The sequence below is a fragment of the Chaetura pelagica genome, unplaced genomic scaffold, assembly GCF_000747805.2.
Source record: "Chaetura pelagica isolate M959 unplaced genomic scaffold, ChaPel_1.0 scaffold153, whole genome shotgun sequence".
Classification (NCBI taxonomy): Eukaryota; Metazoa; Chordata; class Aves; order Apodiformes; family Apodidae; genus Chaetura; species Chaetura pelagica.
The window spans coordinates 441,876-465,461 of NW_009952707.1; the positions used below are offsets into that span (position 1 = coordinate 441,876).

A 23,586-nucleotide genomic window follows, 5' to 3' on the forward strand; every position below is an offset into this window, starting at 1 on the left:
CTGCTGAACGAATGGCTTCACGCTGGAAGAAAGAGGTACACAAAAATCATACACTATGCCATCCACAGTAAATTCCATTAAAGTCACATAGCATAAGAAAATACATGGTTAATGACCTTTACCCACAAACATATCTCTTCCTTGCATAGCATATTTAACAGACAGTAAAAGGTAATAGAGAGAGGGGGGGATGAGAGTTACACTGAACATCTTAAAGTGTGGAGCTCATCTGTGCTCAGTCACCCAGGAGGAAACCTGACTCCCTCATCACAAGTGTCACAGCAAACAGGGATGGTGGTTGCTTTGGCTCCTAATAAATCCAGAGGACACTGAACTACAGGGGCACACAGACTCATATGGACCTCAAGGCAATATGGTGGGGTGAAGCTGAAAAACAAGGCTGGGAAACATTGCTCCAGACACCACCACAGGGCTGAAAACCTAATACCTGACAGGGGCAAAGGCTTCCTTCTCCATGGGGTGCTACCATGGTGCTGAAGGGCAGTAACCCCACCGACCACTAATGAGCCTCATGCAATTATCTCTTGCTCTGTAGGAAAATACGTCCCCCTTGCCTCCACTATTGCTCATATATTTAGAAGAAGATGGAAGTATTTGTGCTGGAAACTTACAGGCAAAACCTCACCAGCTGCTTCCCTGGCATCATCATTGCATATCACCAGGCAATGGGAGAAAAAGGAACGTGTCCATTAGGTATTCAGCTTCAGCTTTGAGGTCTAGTATCCCTTATAACTTTTTGAATGTGAGTTCACATCACTGTAAAGGCTCTTCCTTTCCCAACAACTATCTTTTCCTCCTTTTTAGAAAACTCTGCAAGTCTTGCCTCCTTGATACCTTCTGGCAGCAGAGTGCACCAGACAGCCCCACACTGCAGATAGAAGCATATTTTAATTTTCAGACTTACTCTTGTGAGGATCCAGGCTGCCCCGTTTGAATCATGCCGGGCCAAAACTGAAAGAGGAAAAACAAATAAACAGACCCACAATTGTTTTCTTTGTTGAAAGATTTGGGGTGCCTCTGAACAAGCATGATTCCTTTTGCAAACACAAGGGAAAGCATTAATCCATTCATTCAGCCTTAGCTGTCTACTAAACATTGTTAGAGAATACAGGGATTTTTTTGGGACTCAGCTAACAACTTACCCCAGGTGCCCCAGGAAATGTAGGACGGGGAATTCCTGGCAGGCCCAGCTTGTTGTGAATAGCAGTAGCTGAGACTATCTGAGCTGATGACATTGCTGCCATGTGCTGGAGTGCTTTGTCCTTTGCTGTCTGATCCTTTAATATGACAATTACACGGAGTCTTAAAACATTTGGCACAATAAATGATGTTAAATAACTGCAGCTACAAGCACATAACTAAAAACTTAAAAAGCCACACAGAAAATGCAAAAATAGCAAACCATGCAGGAAAAAAAAAAAAAAATACAGCACGGAGGCTAACACTCAAAACTACCTCAAGGCAAAATCTCCTCTCAGACATGCATGGTAGACCTGAATTCTCACAGTCTGCTCTGCCAAGACGCAGGAAGCTCTGGGAGAATAAACTACTGCCCACTTGTTTATCTGGGCAAATCCTACCGATTTTAAATCAGGCTGGACTAAACACAGTCTGCTGCTAAGGCTCTGCCTGCAGGACAGGGAGCACTGAGATTTGAGCTCTATCATTTAGATCTAAGAGAAGTTTGCCTTTCATATTACACTGTAAAATGAGAACACAGAACTGCGACTGACTCGCAAACGAGATTTTTCTTCATGCTTAAAGGTTTAGAAACATTTTGGATTCTGCTTTATGACAAGTATTTTAAAAGTTAAATGATAAAAATATAAATAATATTTTAAACTTCCAATTGTGGTATTTTACTGATTTGCAGTGTTCCCAAAGAAAACAATCAGCCATAAAATTTCTGCTATTTTCAAGCATACAAGGAACAAGTTTAGGAAAAGATGGGTTGTTATTGATTACTTGTATTAGAGCAGCACTTGGAGTCCCAGTCACTGCCAATCATGTATGATCACAGAATAGAAAAGGAAAGCCTCTTAATGCAACAGCGTTAACTAAGTGGGTATCTTAGCTCAGGTAAAATAAGTAAACAACAGACTGCTACTGTGTGGGAAAGTGGGGATCTTCATCCAGAAGTACTGTATTAATAAGTGCTAATGTTTAGGTATGTGACTTAGAATGAAGGAACACAAGCAGTATTAAGCAAGGATGTTTTTAATATTTTTTTTTCTGGTTTTATTTTACAAGCAAAGTAGCAAGCATGCTGGCAAGAGATGCATGCTCTTCTATATGATATATGACTTTGCACATATGCTCCCTCCAAAGCTTGTATATAGTAGTACTATAGGTGAGCAGTTTCTTCCTTTGAATAGCTCCTTTAGAAACAGCACAGGCTGAAAGTACAGGAAAAGCTAGCCAAAAATTCTGCCAAGCACAGCTAAGGTACATAATACTTGGTTTAGTTAAAATACTTACCATGCTTGTTACCTGGATACAACAACAAACAGTTTATTAAAATGCTTGTGTAGAATAGCAGATTCTTAGCAAAATATGAACAAGTAGTAAGAGACAAAAGAAGAGCAGTTTGCTCAACATTAAACAGCAGGTTTAAACAAATGGATTATTTTCACCTAGGGACTGATTCATTAAAAGGACAATAATAAGAATAACAATTTTTAAAAAAAGACAAAAAATGAACAACAAAACACCGGGGGGAAGAACCCCTTCCTCCCGGGGTGAAAGCTGCAGCTACGGAATGAAGGGGATTGTTGCTGAGCTTGTTTCCCTGAACTGTGCAAGGAGCCTCTGCGGGAACCTCTGAGACAACCTCTGCGGGCTGCAGCGCGGGAAGAAGTTGCTGCAGCTGCGTCCCCAGGCCACTGCTGCCTCCTGCATCTGCGGGCTTACCTGCGCTGCCTCCCGCTCCTGCGGGCTCACCTGCCCTGCCTCCTACACCTGCGGGCTCACCTGCGCTGCCTCCCGCACCTGCGGGCTCACCTGCGCTGCCTCCCGCACCTGCGGGCTCACCTGCGCTGCCTCCCGCACCTGCGGGCTCACCTGCGCTGCCTCCCGCACCTGCGGGCTCACCTGCGCTGCCTCCCGCACCTGCGGGCTCACCTGCGCTGCCTCCCGCACCTGCGGGCTCACCTGCGCTGCCTCCCGCACCTGCGGGCTCACCTGCGCTGCCTCCCGCACCTGCGGGCTCACCTGCGCTGCCTCCCGCACCTGCGGGCTCACCTGCGCTGCCTCCCGCACCTGCGGGCTCACCTGCGCTGCCTCCCGCACCTGCGGGCTCACCTGCGCTGCCTCCCGCACCTGCGGGCTCACCTGCGCTGCCTCCCGCACCTGCGGGCTCACCTGCGCTGCCTCCCGCACCTGCGGGCTCACCTGCGCTGCCTCCCGCACCTGCGGGCTCACCTGCGCTGCCTCCCGCACCTGCAGGCTCACCTGCCCTGCCTCCTGCACCTGCGGGCTCCCCTGCCCTGCCTCCTGCCCCTGCGGGCTCCCCTCCCCTGCCACCCGCACCTGCGGGCTCACCTGCGCTGCCTCCCGCACCTGCGGGCTCCCCTGCCCTGCCTCCTGCCCCTGCGGGCTCCCCTCCCCTGCCACCCGCACCTGCGGGCTCACCTGCGCTGCCTCCCGCACCTGCGGGCTCCCCTGCCCTGCCTCCTGCCCCTGCGGGCTCCCCTCCCCTGCCACCCGCACCTGCGGGCTCACCTGCGCTGCCTCCCGCACCTGCGGGCTCCCCTGCCCTGCCTCCTGCCCCTGCGGGCTCCCCTCCCCTGCCACCCGCACCTGCGGGCTCACCTGCGCTGCCTCCCGCACCTGCGGGCTCCCCTGCCCTGCCTCCTGCCCCTGCGGGCTCCCCTCCCCTGCCACCCGCACCTGCGGGCTCACCTGCGCTGCCTCCCGCACCTGCGGGCTCCCCTGCCCTGCCTCCTGCCCCTGCGGGCTCCCCTCCCCTGCCACCCGCACCTGCGGGCTCACCTGCGCTGCCTCCCGCACCTGCGGGCTCCCCTGCCCTGCCTCCTGCCCCTGCGGGCTCCCCTCCCCTGCCACCCGCACCTGCGGGCTCACCTGCGCTGCCTCCCGCACCTGCGGGCTCCCCTGCCCTGCCTCCTGCCCCTGCGGGCTCCCCTCCCCTGCCACCCGCACCTGCGGGCTCACCTGCGCTGCCTCCCGCACCTGCGGGCTCCCCTGCCCTGCCTCCTGCCCCTGCGGGCTCCCCTGCCCTGCCTCCTGCACCTGCAGGCTCACCTGCCCTGCCTCCCGCACCAGCACCTGCGGGCTCACCTGCGCTGCGTCCCGCACGGCCAGAGCTGCGCCAGGCGCTGCCTCCCGAGCTGTCCCAGCCTGAGGAGCGCCCTGCTGCAGTCGGCACTGCATCTACTGAGCGGCTTCCGGAGGCAGAGACCTGCTGTCTGTCAGTGTGTGAACAAACTGTGTCTGTTTCTTCAACCTGTAGCTTTCCCACGTAACCATGACCAGTTCACTGGGTAGGGAGCTGGAAGCCAGCTCTGGCTCTTTTGGCTACTGGCACTCACCCTTGCCTGCCCCAGGCAGGAGGTTGTGCACTGGAGGTTTTTGGTAGCATGTTTTACTGGCTGCCTTTGGATGTCTGCAGATCACTGGGCTAAAAACCACTTTTGTAGGCATATAAAAGTATCCTGAGATTCACACAGCTCTCCAAAAGTCAACCCCTCTTCCCTCCTGGACAGTAAGAAGGACCCTTCACCACGAAAACATGAAAATGAGATGTCCTTAAGCAATATGGAGATACTAGCCCCACCAGACATTTCTGTTCCTGTTCTCTTTTTTGATAGGTGAGCTGACCTGGAAATGCCAAGCCATGCAAATCTCCTCTGCAGTCAGCTGAATCATAACAAAAACAAACATACAAGGGATCATATCCTGTGTGTGAAATGCATGACTCAAGAGACATATGTGCCTCTGGGTCCTTGTAACCTCCAAAACTGTGTGAGTGCTGCTTTTGTTATTCTACCTTATTATTCTCCAGGACTGCTCCTGCACTCAAGCCTCCTCTTCTGCACAGCCTCCTGGCTGCAACCAGCCATACCAGTGTCACCATTTGAAGGTGCAGGCAGTGCCAGTGCTCCTGCTAAGTTGTCAAACTCATACTGTTCTGCTGTAGTGGCCTCACTATTAGGTAGATCTAAAGGATAATTTTAAAGTAAAAGCTTTCTTAGGGATATAAAAGTCATGGAATCACAGAATGATCCGGGTTGGAGGAGACCTAAAGATCATCTAGTTCCAACCCCCTGCCATGGACAGGGACACCTCCTACTAGACCAAGTTGCTCCAAGCCCCATCCAAACTAGCCTTGAACACTTCCATGGAGGGAGCATCCACAGCTTCTCTGGGCAACCTGTTCCAGTGTCTTACCACCCTCACAGGAAAGATTTTCTTCCTAATATCTAATCTAAACCTACCCTCATCCAGTTTAAAGTCATTACCCCCTGTCCTATCACTACATGACTTTGCAAAAAGTCCTTCTCCAAGTCCATATGTGGGAGCTGCATGAGCCAAGGCAATTTATATATCTGTGACAGCTTTATCTCACCTTGCTTTAGCCATCTAAACTCTCCAGTCTAAGGCAGACAGCTAACCTCCTGTGTCACCTACAATGTATTTGTTCCTGCATGAACACCAACTAGAGTGCATGACTTTCTGTAATGTTATTACTGCCCAAGGACTAGAATAGGAGCCTGGACACCCAACTTCTAAACAGCAACAGTTATGGCAGGTAAATCCCACCATAACAGATGAAGCAAAGAAAAATTTTGAAAACTTACTCTTCCTTCAAGACCTTCTGTTCACAGGAGAAGGAATGCTTAGACTGTCCTGTGGAGCCCTTATCTGCCATGAGCAGTGAGTCTGATGATCCTTAATTTTAGGAACAGTGACAGGGATTTTCGAAGGGAGAAAACATCTTTGGTTCATGACATGAGAAGGGATGTGCCTTCTTTCTTGCCAATTGGTGCTTTTCTCTCCAGGATGTTCTACATTTGTGGTGGCCATTCATCTCATCCTCTTTAACTTATTACATTTTCAGGAGGATGGAGAGAAAGCAAAAATACATAGGATGACAACTCAGAAATATAGCCCTTCCTATAGGTCTAGTCTTGAGAAGCTCCAACCATTCTGTGATTCTGTGTGACTCTTACAAATTTTCTCAAAGGTGACAAATCTGTCAGCTTGACTGGACGTGATTCAGGCCAACACACATCAAAGGGAAGTTTCACCTCTTGTAGGCTTAGGAAATTGCATAGTTGGAAGATCAATTTTTCTCAAGGCAACTCTAACTTTACATTCAAATATAAAAGAAATCAAATTAAAAATCAAATACAAATACATATACATAAAAGGTTCTGACTTCCATTAGCAAAAAAGCACCTTCAGCTCCAGGAACCTTTTGGAGACCTGCAAGGTGGTGGCCTATGCTTATGTAATCAGGCAGACTTCATAGTCTTCAAAAACAAATGAGAAAACCACATTTCAAAGCTGCTTATTTAAACTGAAATATTAGCTTGTCTTCCAATTAAAAACACAAGTGTATGTTGGGGTTTTTTTACACTATAATGGAGAGCACTTGTAACCAGGAGGGACTGAGTCTTTCTACCTATCATTGCAATGTGGCTGCTTCTGGGATGAAACTTGGTAACTGATTAATAACACACAATGGTATTACATCACAGTTTAGGCAGCAAGAGAAGTAATATATCCAATTAAAACGGCAGGGGTAATTTAAACAGGCAGATTACAGTAATTACCCAGGTTGGAATTTGGCCAGGACAAACGGGTTAAAACCCCTACTCTACACAGGAACATTGTGGGATTTTTAATGACTGCAAATAGTTAAAGACTTGGATTTCCTGTCTTTTCCGATAGAGAAGGGGTTGGTTTTACTCTCACTTGTGCTGCTGTGTAAAGCTGGAATAAATCCTTATGGGTCAATGAGGTTTACACTCATGTAAAATAAAAATTTGGTCCAGTGTCCTGCAGAGTCCTGTGCTGAGGTCCAGCAGAAGCTTGAGGGTACAGTGTCTGCTATGGAATCATTAAATCTTGCAGGAGCTTAAGGTATTCCTCAGATAGGTCTCATCTTGCCCTGACCTGGCTTGACCCTACTTAATTTATGAGCTCTGATGGGATTGCTGCTGCCCAGGAATGACACTGGAGTAAGTAACAGACTGCACTCTTAGACTTCTGCCTTCCTTTCCCTTATAAAGGTCTTCCGTGCCATGGTACGTAATTAGTAATGAATGTTACTGAGGTGGATTTAGAGTACAATCAGTGGAAATCTAGTCTAGTTCCACTAAACCCCTAAAATGTCATCATTCTAATGAAGATCAGGACCTACCTCATGTTTTATCTGACTGCTTCTGGCTGCAGTTACAAACAACTGTTTTTGGAAGGCATTAAGTGCTAAGAATCTAATGCAAGGAGACTTTTAATGAATCAGGCCCTTGAGGTTTACTTTTCACCCATTAGTTTTGGAATGCAAAATACAGTTAAATTAGATAATAATAATTCCCCAGTATCATCCAATTATAAATCTTAGTATCTATAAAAGCCCCACATAAAACAAAGAGTTCTACATGACAAGCACAAAAGGATTTGTGCTTGACTTTCTTTTAATCCAACATAAACAGAAAAATAATTCAGTCAATCAGTTTAAATGAGTTCTACATAAAAAATAAAACCTGTTATCCCAGAATGATAAATGGGGCTTTGAATAACATGTTATCTATGACTTTGGAAAAAAAATCTAAGACAGCATGAGGAAAAGTAAGCACAACAGAACAAGGTATTAATTCAAGACGCCCTAAAAACCAATATTTAAAACACAAAAGTTTTCTTGTATGGAAAAAAACCAAACACGTAAGAGAAGAAACAATAATTTGCTCACAAAATGGACATTACAGTAACACTAGCATAAAATAGATTCCTAATAAGCAATTTTGCAGATGTTATTTCTGCTCAGATCCTGTATTGATTCAAATAACCTTTGCAATAATTAGCTGTAGCTCAAAAAAGATAAACAAATCATGAAAATATACAATTGTTCTGGACAAAAGATAGAGAGCACTTCAGTGTTTCTAGACCTGATCTCCAATTTGCTTATTATTAGAGAAGACAGGAGTAAATACAAAAGCTGGCTATTTCAGCCAGGCAATAGCTAATGCCAAGAAGAGAATGCGCATTCAAAGCTGTCCCAACTTGCTGCCTAATGAGTAGCAATTAATCCATCTTATTGTATTTCAAAATGCTGAAGACTCCATTCACATCAAAGGGAATTTTTCAAGGCTTTTATCATTGTTCATTTAAAAAGTATAGAGCTATCTTTAGCATTTTATAATTGACAACAATATTTTCTTTTTATCCCTCAATGTGGAATGTAGAATAATGGATTTTAAAACACGTAATACGTGTGAAGTGTAGGCATTTTAATGTTTCTTTTTGTCTCTGTCTAATAAATCTTTCAGGATGAAAAAATATCTGAAAGTCTAAGATAGATATATATTCTGCTGTGAAGACCTTTAATCTCTATTTATGCACACCTTCCAATCCATCTGTTCTCCTGAACAGACAGAGGTGACTTTGGCTCCCTGTCAGTGCAAAGGTGAGAAATGATGCAACCTGACACTATGGACTGGTGTATTTGACATGGAAACACAACATTAAAGTGTAAAAATCCTGTTTGCCTCCTCCACTCTCTGCACAAAAGGAAATTTCATGAAAGGGAGCCACCTTGCAGATCTGTCTCCCAGCACAGCTTTATCTCAGCCTATGTTTCCACTTCCATGAGATGAAATTCCCCTAACTTCAGGAAGATTTCTATAATTTCAGAAAATGAAGATGAAAACATCTTTCCTGCTTTAAAAGGAATTAAAATGTACAATATCTCTGGAAGGCCTGATGTGACATTCTCCACTGCTGGTCTTGAAATGCAGCAATAGCATTTACAGGTGAAACTTCTCTTTCTTGCAGGTTAAGGATCCATCTGTCCAGAGCGACTGTAGGCACTTATCAAAGAAAAAGGACTTTGCTGGACTAAGCAGACTTTATGGCATGCAGGTGAGATTTCCATCTTTTAGGTAAGCTTCTGTAACACTCTATCCAATGCCATAGCTCTGAAATCTTTACATCCATTTGGATTTTTGTAGAAGATAAACACAAGAAGATTTGCTTAAGTCCTCTCCTCGCCCTGAACAGGATTCAGACCAAGGTGAGACAGAAAGATGTCTTGGAATAAAATAAGCTCAGCAGTTACTTGGGGAACTAGAGTTATTGTTATACCCTCTGTTAAAGTAAGAAACCAGGAGCTGAGGTCAACTTGGCCACATCCTAAAAGATTGATAAGAAATGGCATTATGAATAAAACGGCCAAAAATTGATGGGGGACAAGAGCCTCTGTGCCATGCCCCTGCCACCCTCAAGAGCCTGCCCATAATTATTTCAGCTAAAGCAGTGCTGGTCCATGGGGAACGACCAGCTTCTCTGCAATACCTGCCTCGTGTATGCCTGGGATGTACTCAGAGGGGACGTCTGGTGGTAGAGAGAAAGAAACATGGGAGATGGAGATGGCCTCGTGTCTGAGCTGACTGAGCTCATAGCTGTGGACTGGCATTAAAGATTTCTGCATTAATTCACAGGGTGCTTTCCACTCACACCATAGGCAGGAAACACCACCAGGTGGATGTGGCTTTTTAAGAAGTAACTGCTCCCCTGCATGCCACCAATCACAGGTTTTACAGAGTAATTGCAAGTGCCAGCTCATTGTTAAGAGGGAAAAATCACTCTGGGTCAGAACCAGTGCTTCCCTTGGCTATCTTCCTCTTGGTCACCCCATCACCAGCATATGTGGGCAGCACCTGCTCCAGGAGAACAAGAGCCCAGAATCTTCCTGAGAAGATTGATGGGGCAGTCCAGGTTGCTGCCAAAATAGCCTCCATTGAAACAACAGGTACTCATAGATGCCAAAATGTATTCACCTTGTTTTCCTTTCACTTCATTCATGTCCTTCTTGTGAAGTTTTCAGAGGACACTGGACTATATAGATGTTTTTTCCTGGCAGAAAAAGCAAGGACTCTCCTCATAAAGGCAGTTCCCATAAGGCACCTTTTTGCATCAAAGTTTCATCTCTTCCATGTGGGGAGAAAAAGGCCTATGGGAGGCTGTAACTTCTCCAGAGGGACCTTGTGCAAGGGGCAGATGTCATGCCATGGCACCTCATTTGCTGAGACCAAGAATGGCAAGAAAAAGAGGAGGGAGATAAAGAGAGCCTGACTCGTCTGCCCTTTCTGGGCACCCTTCCAGCTGGGGGCTGTGGAGGAGTCACCAGAGATGTGTCTGGGGGAGTTAAACCCTGGGGGCAGCATGAGTATCCAGGAGCAGGGGCAGGAGGAGCAGCCTGGAGACCCACTGGCCAGCAAGACTGGTTGGGGAAGAACTGGGGCAGCTTTTGCCCTCAGTGATGCCTGGAGGGCAGCAATGCCAGGGGCCAGCAAACCTCTGTCACCAGTGTGCACTTTGTCCTCACTGCGTAGTCACAGAAAGTCGAAGCAAATGCCCTTGCAGAGTGTCAGAGGCGTGAAGGTGGGACATTCTTCCTGAAGCAATCAATTCCTTGCACCCCTGCGTTCTACTCAGCTCTGGGGGAGCTGCAGCCCACTGACAGACAGGAAGTTTTGAAGCCCTTACAAAATATTCTGTTGTCCTAACAGCTCTTTCCTTCTTCAGGTGACTCCTTTAAATGAAAAATCCCTCTGGATCTCTATTTACTGCAAATGGCATCTAGGCCAGAGATCTCACATATTATTAAGGTCTAGCTGGCTTCGTTCTTCTTTGGAAAGCTTCAATAAAAATCAGACAGCAGGTGCAGTGCTTAAAAAAATTGTTTTTGCTTTGTGCCTTTATATTTTAAGCTATTTTGGGCATTCTGAAAGGGAAATATTTTAGAACAGTAAATCCAATATTTTTGTTAGGCTCCTAGGCCTGTATTTTGACATCTAAGTGGGCTTTGTAGCCCAGCATGTTCACTAGTTCTGTAAAACTCCTTGAGTGCTGCTAATGCTGAGCACCTCTGCAAAGTAAGGACACCTATTTATACACTTCATTTTAGGCATCAAGGATTGACAATTTAAGCTTAAAATGCTACATATCTCTGTATTATTGCACCCTGGGTTAAAAAGCAGTATGCTTAAGTTGTCTTAGTTGTTTTTTTCCAAACCCCAACTGCTCAGCCAGTGCAGCTAAAAAGCCAGCCACCAACAGCCATCCAAGCTTGCCAGCATGCTGCCCACTGCGGACGAAAAACCCAGTGCTTCTGTCAAGGAGGCCTGTTACAAAGCCAGGCTGTTATTTATGCGCTGCAGTTCCAGGATCGTGGTCAGCAGCCGCAGTGCTCACCGCTTAGTATTGTGAGATTATTTTTTGAAATATTTTGCCTTTCAGCTAGAACAAAACTGTGATTTGTTCTCATCTGGAGAAGGGGAGGGGGGAAGGGGAAGTTGACAAAAAGAGAAAAAAAAAAAAAAAAAGGAGGGAAGTGAGAGATCTGCAAGTTGCTTTGGCTTTTTATTAAAGAGAAAAAAATGCAAAACCCCCTTTTCCACTTGCAAGTCATGTGAAAACAAAACAAAAATGATCCCAAGATCTCTGCTGGAAAGCTTAAAAAACAAGCAATCCAAGAAACCCCTATTAAACATTTCCAAGAGTTTCTTTTTAGCCTTCGTATATATTTTATGGAAAGCAGGGAAAAACAGGGACATGTACAATTCAACACGTCAGATTAAGCAAACATACTTAATATTCCCTGAACAGGACTCTGACTGAGGCTCTCCAAAGATTAAATGTCAATATTTTGCTTTAAAAAATAAAATTTCAGGGAATCTTGTAAATAGTAGGTAACTTGAGGTGATACTAGATTGTACTCTAGAAACACCTCATGGTTAGAGCAATCATGGTAAGTTGTGCTCTCTGGCACTTGAATAAACAATCTATTTTAAGTATTTTTGATAGCATTTCAAAAGTACAGACAAAAAACATTTGGGAATGGAAAACAATTACCCCGGTTACCCCTCTGGAAAAAGCAAAAAAGAAAAAGTGTCTACACAACTGCATAAAACCCCTGTGTATTTAAATACACTCCTAGCACTCAACTGTTAGAAAAAATAAATAAAATAAAATGAAATAAGACTCACGGGTTAAAAATCAGGTTTAGGTGCTGAGCTGTTACAAAGAGTAGTTCACTTTGCATTTGGACAGTGTTAAAAAGACATTTTTAATGTGGATGCTAGTGCAGAAACCGGAGATTAAACACAAAGAGACACAGACAGCTACCACATGCAGGAAAACGAGGTGACAGGCACGGCAGCACCAGGCGCTCGCCCATCACCGCGGGGAGGAGGAAGGGACAGGCATAGCAACCACAAGCCCAAAAGCAGAAAAGCGCATACCTTCAGCTTGGAATGAAAATCACGAGATTTCCTTCTGGCAAGAACCTGAATGTGACTAGACACCTGCAGGGTAGGGGAAGGGAGGAAACAAAGGAAAAGCCTGTAACCATGGAGATGAAAAGCCCCCTACAACTGGGCAAGCCAAACGTACCTTAATGGCGGCTTGAATTTCTCGAACTTTCTTTCTTGCTAAGACCTGTATGTGACTAGACACCTACATTGTTCAGGTTTATAGGGAAAAAAAAAAACAAAACAACAAACAAAAGAAAAACAAAAAGCAAATCAAATTTAAAATGTCTATTTTTTTCTTTAGGAGAGAAAAAAAAAACACCAACTTTTCTGAGGGGAGGAAGTTATTTGCATCTTCAGTAAGCTCTGCTGTTAAAGATACCACATTCCCAGCCAGATACCAAGCTTTTAGCACCAAGGCTTAACAATACAGGTCATCACTGCAGTGACTTGATTAAGGGGGGAGGGGGAAAAAGTAAAAAAAAAAAAAAAAAAAAAAAAGGGCTTTCTTTGCTTCCCCTTTTTTTTTTTTTTTCCATTGTGTAAACTTTAAGGTACTATTAAGGGGGGGGGGGGAAAAAAAAAAAAAAAAAAAAAAAAAAAAAAGAATAACCCACCAGGTTGTGCATTCAGCTACAAGAGAGAAGACACACTTCACAGTTGGACGCAGCCCACGTCCTTTGGTACCGATCCCATCCGCACTGACCACCCTGCGCCCTCGCGTGGGGAGCTGACAGGAATTCTGCCACGTCTGCTGGGGATGCAGGTGCCCACTCTGACCATTTGCCACTAGGCTTGAGGCATAACTTGGCACTGAGAAGTTTTATCCATTATTTATTGTGTCCTGCAGCTCCAATGAGGAACTTTAGTCTGTGTTTTGACCCCACTTTAAACTTTGACCCCACTTTAAACTCTGGCACAAACAATAAAATACTGGCACAACACAGGTTCCTGAGCCTGTGCTGGCTTCCTTGGTAATCTCAGCATCAAGCTGGCCTACAAAACACTCCTGCAAGTGGGGACCAGTAACTTCACATCAGCTTGCATGTGGCCCAGATTTGGCCCATCATCATTACATTTTGCTAAGAAATTTATGTAAGCCCAGCCCTGCATTAGACCAGTTATTGATTGGTCAGAAGTTGTTGCCTGTGCAATGAAGGGTCTAGGTCCAAGATTGACATTCCTGTTTACTCAGGCATGTACTGAAATCCATGCTATTGATGATGAGGGCTTAATGATGCTGCCCAGCATCACTTGGCAGTGCTTAGAATCCTACAGACCTCTGTGTGAATGTTTAAAACCTGCAGTGATGGTAAAAACCACTAAAGAAATCTCTTACTCTTGTTTGACCCAGCACATACCGTATCAGGCGTTGTACATTTTTCCTAAGTTACTTACAAACCCTTGGGAAAGAACAAAGCAAAAGAACAGGAGAAACAAAGCTTGATTTCCTCTCTCTGTAGCACTATTCCATTACAATAGCACCAAACAGCTTTTGTTTTTAGTAGGGAAGCAAACATTAATGCATAAATGAGCACAGCCACTGAAGCCCAACTTCAGAGACTTCTTTGGGAAGCAGCTCAGGAACCAGTTTGCAGTAATTCAGTTAAACTATTGCTTACTAAGCAATTTTGTAGTCAAACACATAGACCAAGTTTTCACACATGTTCATTTGTTTTGCTTTCAGTGGGATATTAGTGGTGTTAAAGGTTATACAGGAAGCAGAATCGTAACATTTAATTGCTCAGTTGAAAAAAGTAACAATTCAACTTTTCTAAACACTGGGTCTAAAGTGATTTATGAATCACTATAGAGGGATGTGTAAGCCATCATAGCCCTCTTGGGTTCACCACAGCTCTACCAGTACATGCTGGCCAAGGATCTAGCCCCAGGGTCTGCATTTTGACTCCTGAAGCAATTTTAAGATCCCAGCATAACCCCAGCTCTTGGAGCTCGCATGGGCATAATAGCAGGGCTGAACTCAGGACTTGGTCTTTTGTTTGAGATTTCTTTGCCAATCTTTTGTTTGTTCCTTCTCCACGTGCTGCAGTTTCCATTCTCATGCTTTTTGTCATCCCTCATCCATATGGGTTTTTTCCTAACTGTCCTAAAGACACTATCCAGAGCAAAATATCACACAGTTCAAAGTGCTTGAAATCTGAGTGCTGGCAGCAGGCCACCTTTGTGTGTGCCGACTCAGAGCCACCTTTCCCTGCACTACAAAACACATGGACCATGCAAGTGTACAAGCTTCTGCCTTCCCCTTCATCATGCACATGGATGGGGAGAAGGGGAATCTCACACTTGACATTAGAGAAAACCAGGGGACTGTGATTGGCAAAGCATTTTGAAACAGCACAAGAGTTTAGTAACCACTACACAAACTACACAGAGCATGTGCCTTCTGTAAGGCTGCTGACCAGTGTCAACATAAATTAAAATATTTAGCTATATGAGATAAGTTAATGGTTATGTGATGATAATCTGAAAAAGACTTAAGACCAGTTAAAGGTTTATTCTAACTCTTTGATGAATGAAATCTTACTGTGGTCACAAACCAGGAGCCTGAAGGCTCTTAAGGGAACTTTTTTATTTTTTCATCCCGTAGCAAGAACTTTTCAGGAGCTGAGAGAATGATTATGATAAGACAGTTTTTATTTATTTACCTCTCATGTCCAAGGATCATATAGGCAAATTGACTGGACCATTAAAAGTTCCATTATTCATATATCAATGTAATAATTACATTCTATAATTGCCCTTATAGAGAAATAAGGAACAATGCTTCATGCTTCTGTTTCAACTTTTGATTATTTTTTTTCCCAAATACAGTGGATAAGAGCTTTGTGTACATGTAGGTTAATAAAAAAGCATCCTCAAACTGGCACTAAAATGATGTACAACATTAAAAAATGGAGTTTTAAATATTTTCTAAACAGCATGCGTTTAATCTGAACAGCGAAGTCAATACATCATCTCCTCAGAGCTGAAGCACAGACAGCCACTGCAGCCAAAAATGCTATGTTTTGTCATTCACTGACATGCATACTTCCCCACTGAGTTATTTTACCTGCTTCCTGGTCCGTGTCTTCCCTGTTCTAAGTTTGATGTATCTGGCTATCAGTTCATTCCTACCTGAAACAAAGAAAATTTCATTATAAGGGACAAGCAGCATCACATCCATAAACACCATAAAAATACCACCTTTAAGCATATGAGGACCATGCATTTAAGGCTTATTTTTTTCTTAGCCTGGTCCACTTTTTCTTTGCAAATTATTTATCAGTATTTCTCATTGTTCATCAGTCTGTCTCTTCCCTCTCCTTAACAGTCATTGTACGTGCCACACAAGCTATGCAGAGGGCTACGGGTTCAGTGTTTTCCCACTGAAGTCCTACAGCTGTTTGCAGCCAGAGACGACTCCTTGGTCAGCAGTGATGCCCAGGATGATCACACCATGGAGAACCCCCCATGCTGGGGGCTGACACAAGCTCTGGGCTCCTCTGGCTGTGCTTCCAATTGCACTGGGAGGTGTCTGCCCCTCTGGTCCCCCTGGTCCCCAGATGGAAGGAGCAGATGCTCTTGAGAAGGTTGTGTGCCACCTGAACTAAAAAGCCAATCACTCAGATGTTAAGGTTTTGCTTAGCCAAGCTTTAATCCTACAAGGAAGACAGGAAAATCTATCCTTCATGCCAAGACACACTCTGCCTCTTCCACCGATGGAAATCACTGTCCTGGTTCAGCAGGTTATCAATCACACCCTTAACTCTACACATAAGCGGTCACCCTGTGGTGCCTAAGCTCCTGCTGCAGTGGGGCTAATCATCACGGGGGGTTGTTTTTCAGAACTCTGTTTCTCTTGGAAATGTATAGTATTTCCAAGTTTCTAAAATGACTCTTCTTCAGTCACACATTATGCTACCTAAAACAAACTAACATTTTCTTTCTAAATAATTTCCTTCCTAAATACTGCTGACATGGAAGATAACACAGTGTTATGTGGTGCCCTGTTTATTTTCACTGCATTATGTTACTTCTCTATGAGTTGTAATAACTTAAATATAGTTGTTCAACAAGTCCTAAGTTACAGAGTACTTTGCATTCAGGACATGTGCTAAGCAGCTCATGTACAGAAAATGAGAACACTAATTTAGCAGCAAGATGGAAATGGAGAGGTTAAGGAAATAACTTGTCACCCACCAAGATACTTTGAAGTGGGTGAGTGTATAGCTGGGGAGTGCAGAAAGTTATGGTATCAGTCAGGGACTCAAACTCATTCAGTTTGATGTTGTGGGGGGAGATGGGGAAGTTTTGAAGTAGCTTGCCTATGGCATTTTATTGGTTGGAAGATTGCACACAACTAGTCAAACTAGACTTCATTTCCCTTCTTCTGTCTCCTCCTCTGAGCCTTATTTTATACCCTGGGTATCAAAAGTCTCAAGATTCCTGTCTCTTCCATGGTTTGTTTGCTAAATGGATACTAGAATATGAAATATCAATGTCCTTCTGAGTAGAGGTGTGTTTTCTCTGATTCTCTTTTTGTTTTGATCTGGACTGTGTGCCAGGTTTCCCACAACATGCCATTGTAATGGCAATGTGAGGTTTGTAGCTCTGCAGCAGGTCTCTTCAGGACAAGTTTCAAGAGGTAAATTTTGCGTGAGCAAACAGTTACACAAACAAGCAACATTTTTGCTCACAAATGAAGGATTTCCGTATGCAAACAGAGGAGCAGCTAGTTACCTAATTTCATGCAAAGACCTTGTCTTTTGGCTGGACAGAAGTTCTGCAGCCTGTTTTGTCAATGAGGTACTTGCCATCTGCAGTGAACTAGAGCTTTCGTGTTCATGGGGTGAAACTAGGGAATGCTCAATCTCTGTATCTCTTTATTCTCATGTTTGTTTTTTTTCTCATAATCCAAACAGTTAACTTCAAACATGGAGAATTGTTTTCATAGCAGTGGCTGTCCTCCTGAGTCCTTATGCTGCAACAGCAGCTAGCTCACAGTGACAGGACTGTAAATTCCTGCAGGTGTTGGGCATGGACAAAAATGGAGCTGTTCTACTCTTCATTACTATTAGATGGAAAAGTTCTTCAGTGGAAAAATGTCACATAGTTTGGGAAAAAGAATCAACAGAGAGGTCAAGAGCCTGAGTCCACAGAAACAAGAAGGGAGAGGAAAAGATATACAATGATGGCACATTATAATAAATGTGCTTTGGACAAGAGTTTTCCAAAACCTTCTTGCCTGGTACTTTGCCTCTTCAGTGTCCCTTTAATGAATACCAGGTTAGCAGGCAGTAAAGAGGTGCAAAAAAAATTAAAGGAAAAAAAGGAAGATGCATTTCACCACTGGCCAATGGAGAGCCAGAATGGGCAGTAGACTGCAAGAGCAGCCTTCTGTGAGCCAGTGAGATTCAGACATCACCATATTCCTGCAATCACTGGCATAATAGGAGGCATGAGCACTTTTGTATTTCTAAATGTAGATTTTTATATAATTGGCGAATGTCCTCCCTGCACAAAGTTCCTTCTCTGCATATCTTCAATTATGTGCATACATGAAGCACCCAGAATATTTTTTGTGTGCAAAAATCTTTGTCAGGTTGTCCTTATAGGTGTGACTCTGCAAGGTCAATGACTCTATAAGGTGATGTGAAGGATGAGTTGCCATCTCTTGTCCCTCTGTGTGTACTGAAGATGTTTCAGACACATGGTCACACCACAGGTGACTCCAGCCACCCCTTGCCCATTAAGGCAGTCCTATGCAGCCTTCAGCCACAGCTGAAGAAGGAAGAGTTAAACCTTGTCACGGTTTCACAGTTTTCTTCCCAGTCAAGAGAGCTAAAAACTATTTTTAAAGGAAAGCTCAGGTTCCCAGGCAGCCACTTGACAGGAAAAGCAGCTTTATAAAAAACATAAGAACTGAAAGTCTAGACTTCATTATTCAAAATACCAGTCAAGTGCTGTCTCCAGTTGATCCCCGGTCCAAACATGAAGTGCTTTGGCTTGAATCAAGGGGGGGGTTTCTCTACCTGCTATCTAGTCCAGCAGGGATATGACAAACAAGACTGTGGTTTTCCAAAGTGACTGCTTCTCCTCAAGATGAAGTCTAGCTGGAGCCTAGCTCAAAGAGAGTCAACACAGTTGAACAGTTTGACTTAACTTACAGGGAGGAGGAACTCTAAAAGAAGTAACTGAGGCAACAGTCTTACCTTTTCCTTACAGCCATGTTTTCAACACAGCGAAGAAACACGCATCACATTTAGCCAGAGCAGGAGATACTGTAGCCTCCTGAGGCTCACTAAACACCTTCTGCCTAGCCACAATGATATAAAAAGGCATAACTTATTTTTTACTACCAAAATGCCATAAACACAAGGATAAGCACCACCTGACAAATACACAGTAGACAGCCCCAACTGAAAGTGAACAGCCTTTATGCTACCTACCAAACACTGGTGTTCTTCTTTACCGACTCTGACAGATACTAACAGAAAAGATCTTATTTCCTGATCAACTAAAACCCAGAGAGGATTTTAAAGAAAGGAAGGCTTAATAATCCTAAAAACACTGTTCTTGGGAATGAGAAGTGTCTGAAACAAAAGGAGGCTCAACAAACTTATTTAAGTGGTCATTAGAAACCTTAGGGTGAAAAATACTTGATAAATAGATCTGTTTTTCTCTAAGAACTCAGCAGTGGAAATACTTTCCATACATGCCCTCCCTTCTCTCTCCCTGTCATATATATCTGGGAAATTGCCTGGCAGAGGAAAAGAGGTCAGGCTTATGAACTGTAAATGTTCAGCTCCTACTTCTTGTCATCCTCTATGACAGTCTCCTACTTCAAATGTTTTGGTTCAGGTATCAAAGAGAGGTGTGAGGAGGTGCCTGTTCAGATAAAACATCTTTTCAGCTCAGGAAACATTTCCAAGGATCTTGAAAAGATCACGGGAGAATTATAACAAATATTTTGTATAGGTTTCCTCTTGTGGTCAGTTTGTTGTTTTTTCCCCCCTTTAAAATTCAGGCTTTATCTGTTATGCCCTTCTGTACTGTCACTGCAATTGCCAACTATAAATTCTCCCTGGACTGATGCTGAGAAAGAGGCATTTTGCACAACAGAACATCTTTAATCGTGGCAGAAATGAAAAAGGAAGTTCAGCTAGAAAACAGTGCAGATGCTAGAAAACCTGTGAGGTTTTGTGGGGTGCCAAAGCCTCACTGTGGCCTCTCCAGGGGAATGGGCCAGGCTCCCAGTGCAGCCCCACTCCTGCCAACCAGTGGGACACAGGCTCCCTCTGCCTCCCCTACTTACTGCCCCATCCCTGAGGAGCATCACCCTAAACAAGGGAATGTGCAGTGATCCTGAACACCTCCCAGGCAGCATGGAAGACTGACATTTCTGCTCTTCTTCTTTAAAATAAGTAGGAGCAGCTGCAAAGTGGAGAGGCTCCCAGCCGCCTCTCCCCAGGGAAGGCAGTTGTTGTTCTAACAGAGGGCCCTTGTGTGGGGAACACTCCCCCACTACACCATTTCCAAAAACAGCCCAAAGCAGCCAAGCATCACCCCCCACAAAGGTCTCCTTGAGGCTGCTGGATGCCAACCTTGGTGCTGAGGGGGTGTTCGGCCCCACTTGCCCAGCATAGCGAAAATCACACCCGGGGCAAGGAGGGCATAACAGGTAACCCCTTCACGGGCCAAAACCAGCACTGCCACCTCTGCATGGGATCTGTCAGGCCACCACAGGCAGCTCTAGCAGGGAGTTCATGAGCTGTGGACATGCCCCAAAGCCACGGCAGGTCCCTTTCCCTGGGTCGGGGCCACAAGCATTGCTGCTCAAACCCGGCTCCTGCCGGCAAGGGGGCAGTGAGCCGGTGCATCACGTCCCTGCAGAGCCGCCGGCTGCGTGGCGGGCTGGCGTCTTTATTTAGAACATTAATGACACAAATTGAACCTCCGCCCTCCCAGCTCCCAGTAACAGGCACCATCCAAATGTGATAAAAATAGGCAAGTGTGGGAAATCAAGCCGGTTAGCAATTTGAAGATGAAAAGCTAATTTTAAAAAGTTTTCATACTCAACAAAGTAATTCAAGTAATGACCAAGCAGAAAAGCCTATTCTTTTCAGATAATGGCATACTACGAATTTATCCAGATCCTATGAGACTGTGGCTTGAAATAGGTATTTCACATCCTTAGCACAAAGTCTGGGGACAGACCTGCACAAACATTTTATCTCCCAAATCCTACTCCTGGCTGTATTTTCACCATAGCAAAGCTTTTCAGACCACTTTGGTAAACTCCATTTCTGGTCTGACAGCCTGGTGATCACAAAGTGTCACACGTGTGCCCAAGGGCCGAATCTGGAGAGCTAGCAGGAATTTTGCTTGGTGAGGAGTCAGCTGAGGAGCCCTCTGCACTTCAGGCGAGCATGCTCCTGGGACAGCCCCTGTGCCATGAGCAGCACTGAGCCCTTTGTCTTGTTGCTGAGCACAGGCCAGATCCAGATCCCACCCCATGTCATGGGGGTCCATGCACAGACACGATCATTGGGTACAGGCTGGTTTGAACATTTTTCTCCGTCAGAAGGTGAACACAGAGCCCTTGGGCAGCTGGGCTTGCAGCCCACGGAGGGCAGTCCACCACAGCAGTCAGCCCCAGCACTCCTATGCTCCGTTTTACCAGCAGAATATCCAGCTTTGGGAGAGCTCGCCTAAAATTTCCTGGAGCCACTTTCCGAAGACGCTTTAAAGCTAAATTGGCTAACAAAAAGCCTCTTGTAGATAAAAGAGCTCTGCAAGTCAACAACTGGCTAAGCAGTTTAAACCCCTAAGTAAGGCATCCTCTATTTAAACGTTATAGGCAAATCTAATTTAAGCTTTTAAAAATATTATGGGCAGGTGTTTAAGTCATCCGCACACTGGGTTTTGCGAGGGCTTCGGAGGGGGCTGGGCAGCGCTTCCCAGGCGGGCAGCATTTTGTTCAGACAAGCTTTCTGCAGAAGGGCCACGTGACATAGGCCAAATAAACAGCATCTGGGGATTTTCAATTACAGACCTTCACCCAGCATGCCTGCACTGTAATCTCTACCAGATGAGGCTCAGGCCTCACTATTTTCAATAATTCACACACTGTGTACACATAACATGACAATAAGGGCATTCATGCAACCGCCTGATTCGCACATCAAAGCTCCCAAATGGCCAGCTGTAAGCATGCTTACTGCTGAATAATTCATTCTTTTCACAGGCTTGAAAAAACGCTCAGCGGGAGTTGGCAAGCTTGTGTTCTTTCCTGTGTGGTATGCTAAACTCAAATTTTGAAAGAGGTACAGCCCCACTAAAAAGAGTCAGAGATCCAACTATTTAAATGTGCATTTGCGAGCTTTCGGATGGCTGCTCACATTAAAAAAAAAAAAGGGGAGGGGGGAAGAAGCACTACGCTTCCAAGTGGGCAGTGGAGATAAGATGAAATAGCCTACATGTTTTCTGGGGCAGGTGTTTAATAGAAATAAGGTGATAAAACTGTTTTCTGGATGGCAAAATATTTTTATGCATATTGTTCCTCACTTAGTATCTTAGATATGCCAGAGACGTAATAGTTAACAAGTCTAGCAAACTTGAAATTTCCACATACTTAGCACAAATTTTCAACTATATGGCAAAGAGGGTTTTACTTAATACTAACACATATGAAAAAGGCAAACACAGAAACACCAGAGCTAATTCTGTAACTCCTGTTTACTGGTCTCACAGATATGGGTTGAATACTAATTTCTAGATGATATTTTAACAACTCCAAATTTGCAGCTGTGTCTCTGAACATTTAGCTTGCAACTGGCAAGGATTCCAGATTTTGAAAATACGTTGGCTTTAAACAACAGACACATCATTCCTTTAAGGAAAAAAAAGAAGAGGGGAGGGGAGAAGAGTCTGCTTCATAATATCAAGTTTTCTTGACTGTCAATCAATGCCAGAACCAGCAGGATCAACTAGTCGTGACCCCTCCTTATAGCAAACACATGCTGCTTACCAGCTGTGGACTGTGTTTTTTACACCCTTTTCTCTATCATTCAGAATGGCTTCCTCCTAATCACAATAATCCCAAAAGTGCTAAAACATATCAATCGTCCTTTAAGCCCTGCCTACAAAAGGCCAGCCGTCCAGCCTTTATGGGCTTGTCCAACAGCAGCTGATACTTCATTCAACTACAAATCCAATTTAGCAGTTACAAGAGGTTTAGCATCACTGGAAAAATATTGGTGTTGATCCTGCAGTCTTAAGTCAGCAAATATTCCTTTGCCATATTGTTTAGCTTTTTCTGCCATATTTACACTTCTGCTGGATTTCCCTGAATGACTTCAACAACAGCATTTAACCTCTGAACCAGTAATATTTACAGTTGATCAAACAGCAATTTTAAAAATATGTTTACCACAATTACAGAAACATAAGCCTATATGTATTCCAATTGTTAGGATTCTGAAAAAAAAAACACAACAACAAAACACAAAACTAACCAAAACAAAAACCCAACCAATAACCCCACAAAAAAACACAGTAATTTCATTCAAAACCTTACAGCACACTTTACCTACTAGTTATGCAGCAGCATGTCATTTATTACAGCCCTTTGGGGAAGTTCATGGCAATTCTTTTTCTTATGTATTTTTAATTGCCAAGTAAGCCAATGCAAACACTCCCTTGATCCCCCTTCACTTTTTTTTTTTCTTTTCTTTGTCTTTTTGTGTTCCTCTTTAAGCAGCAGAATATGTAATGCCTTAAAGTAAACAGGGGAGACCCTATTGAGGGAATTTACTGTTTCCTATCCCAAATCCGCAAATCTGTCTCAGTTTAGGCAGCCTTTAATAATGGGGGTATAAGGGAGGAGAGAACTATTCTGGCCTCTCTGTGGAAGAGAACACGAGCTGCTTTTCCCTTGCTTTGTAGCGAAAATAATCAGCCTCAAACCTGCATCAAACACAGCACTTTCAGTTCCCCGTATGGGGATATGCTGGAAGGCCAGGGCCACCCAGCCAAGAACACGGGCAGGTCCCCACATTCCCCCAGGGAA

The 23,586-nt window shown here is 44.3% G+C and overlaps 1 protein-coding gene across 1 annotated transcript in view; it reads right to left on the reverse strand.

The window, feature by feature from the left end:
- The window catches only part of TEAD1 (TEA domain family member 1 (SV40 transcriptional enhancer factor)), a 101,405-nt gene that overhangs the window by 28,695 nt on the left and 49,124 nt on the right, over positions 1 to 23,586 (reverse strand). Inside the window, exons 2-7 of the mRNA XM_009994261.1 lie at positions 15,586 to 15,650; positions 12,507 to 12,569; positions 2,500 to 2,511; positions 1,164 to 1,298; positions 926 to 972; positions 5 to 22 (exon numbers count right to left, since the gene is read on the reverse strand). Of these exons, the coding sequence (XP_009992563.1) occupies positions 5 to 22; positions 926 to 972; positions 1,164 to 1,298; positions 2,500 to 2,511; positions 12,507 to 12,569; positions 15,586 to 15,650 (340 nt within the window). The remainder of the gene's footprint in view (positions 1 to 4; positions 23 to 925; positions 973 to 1,163; positions 1,299 to 2,499; positions 2,512 to 12,506; positions 12,570 to 15,585; positions 15,651 to 23,586) is intronic.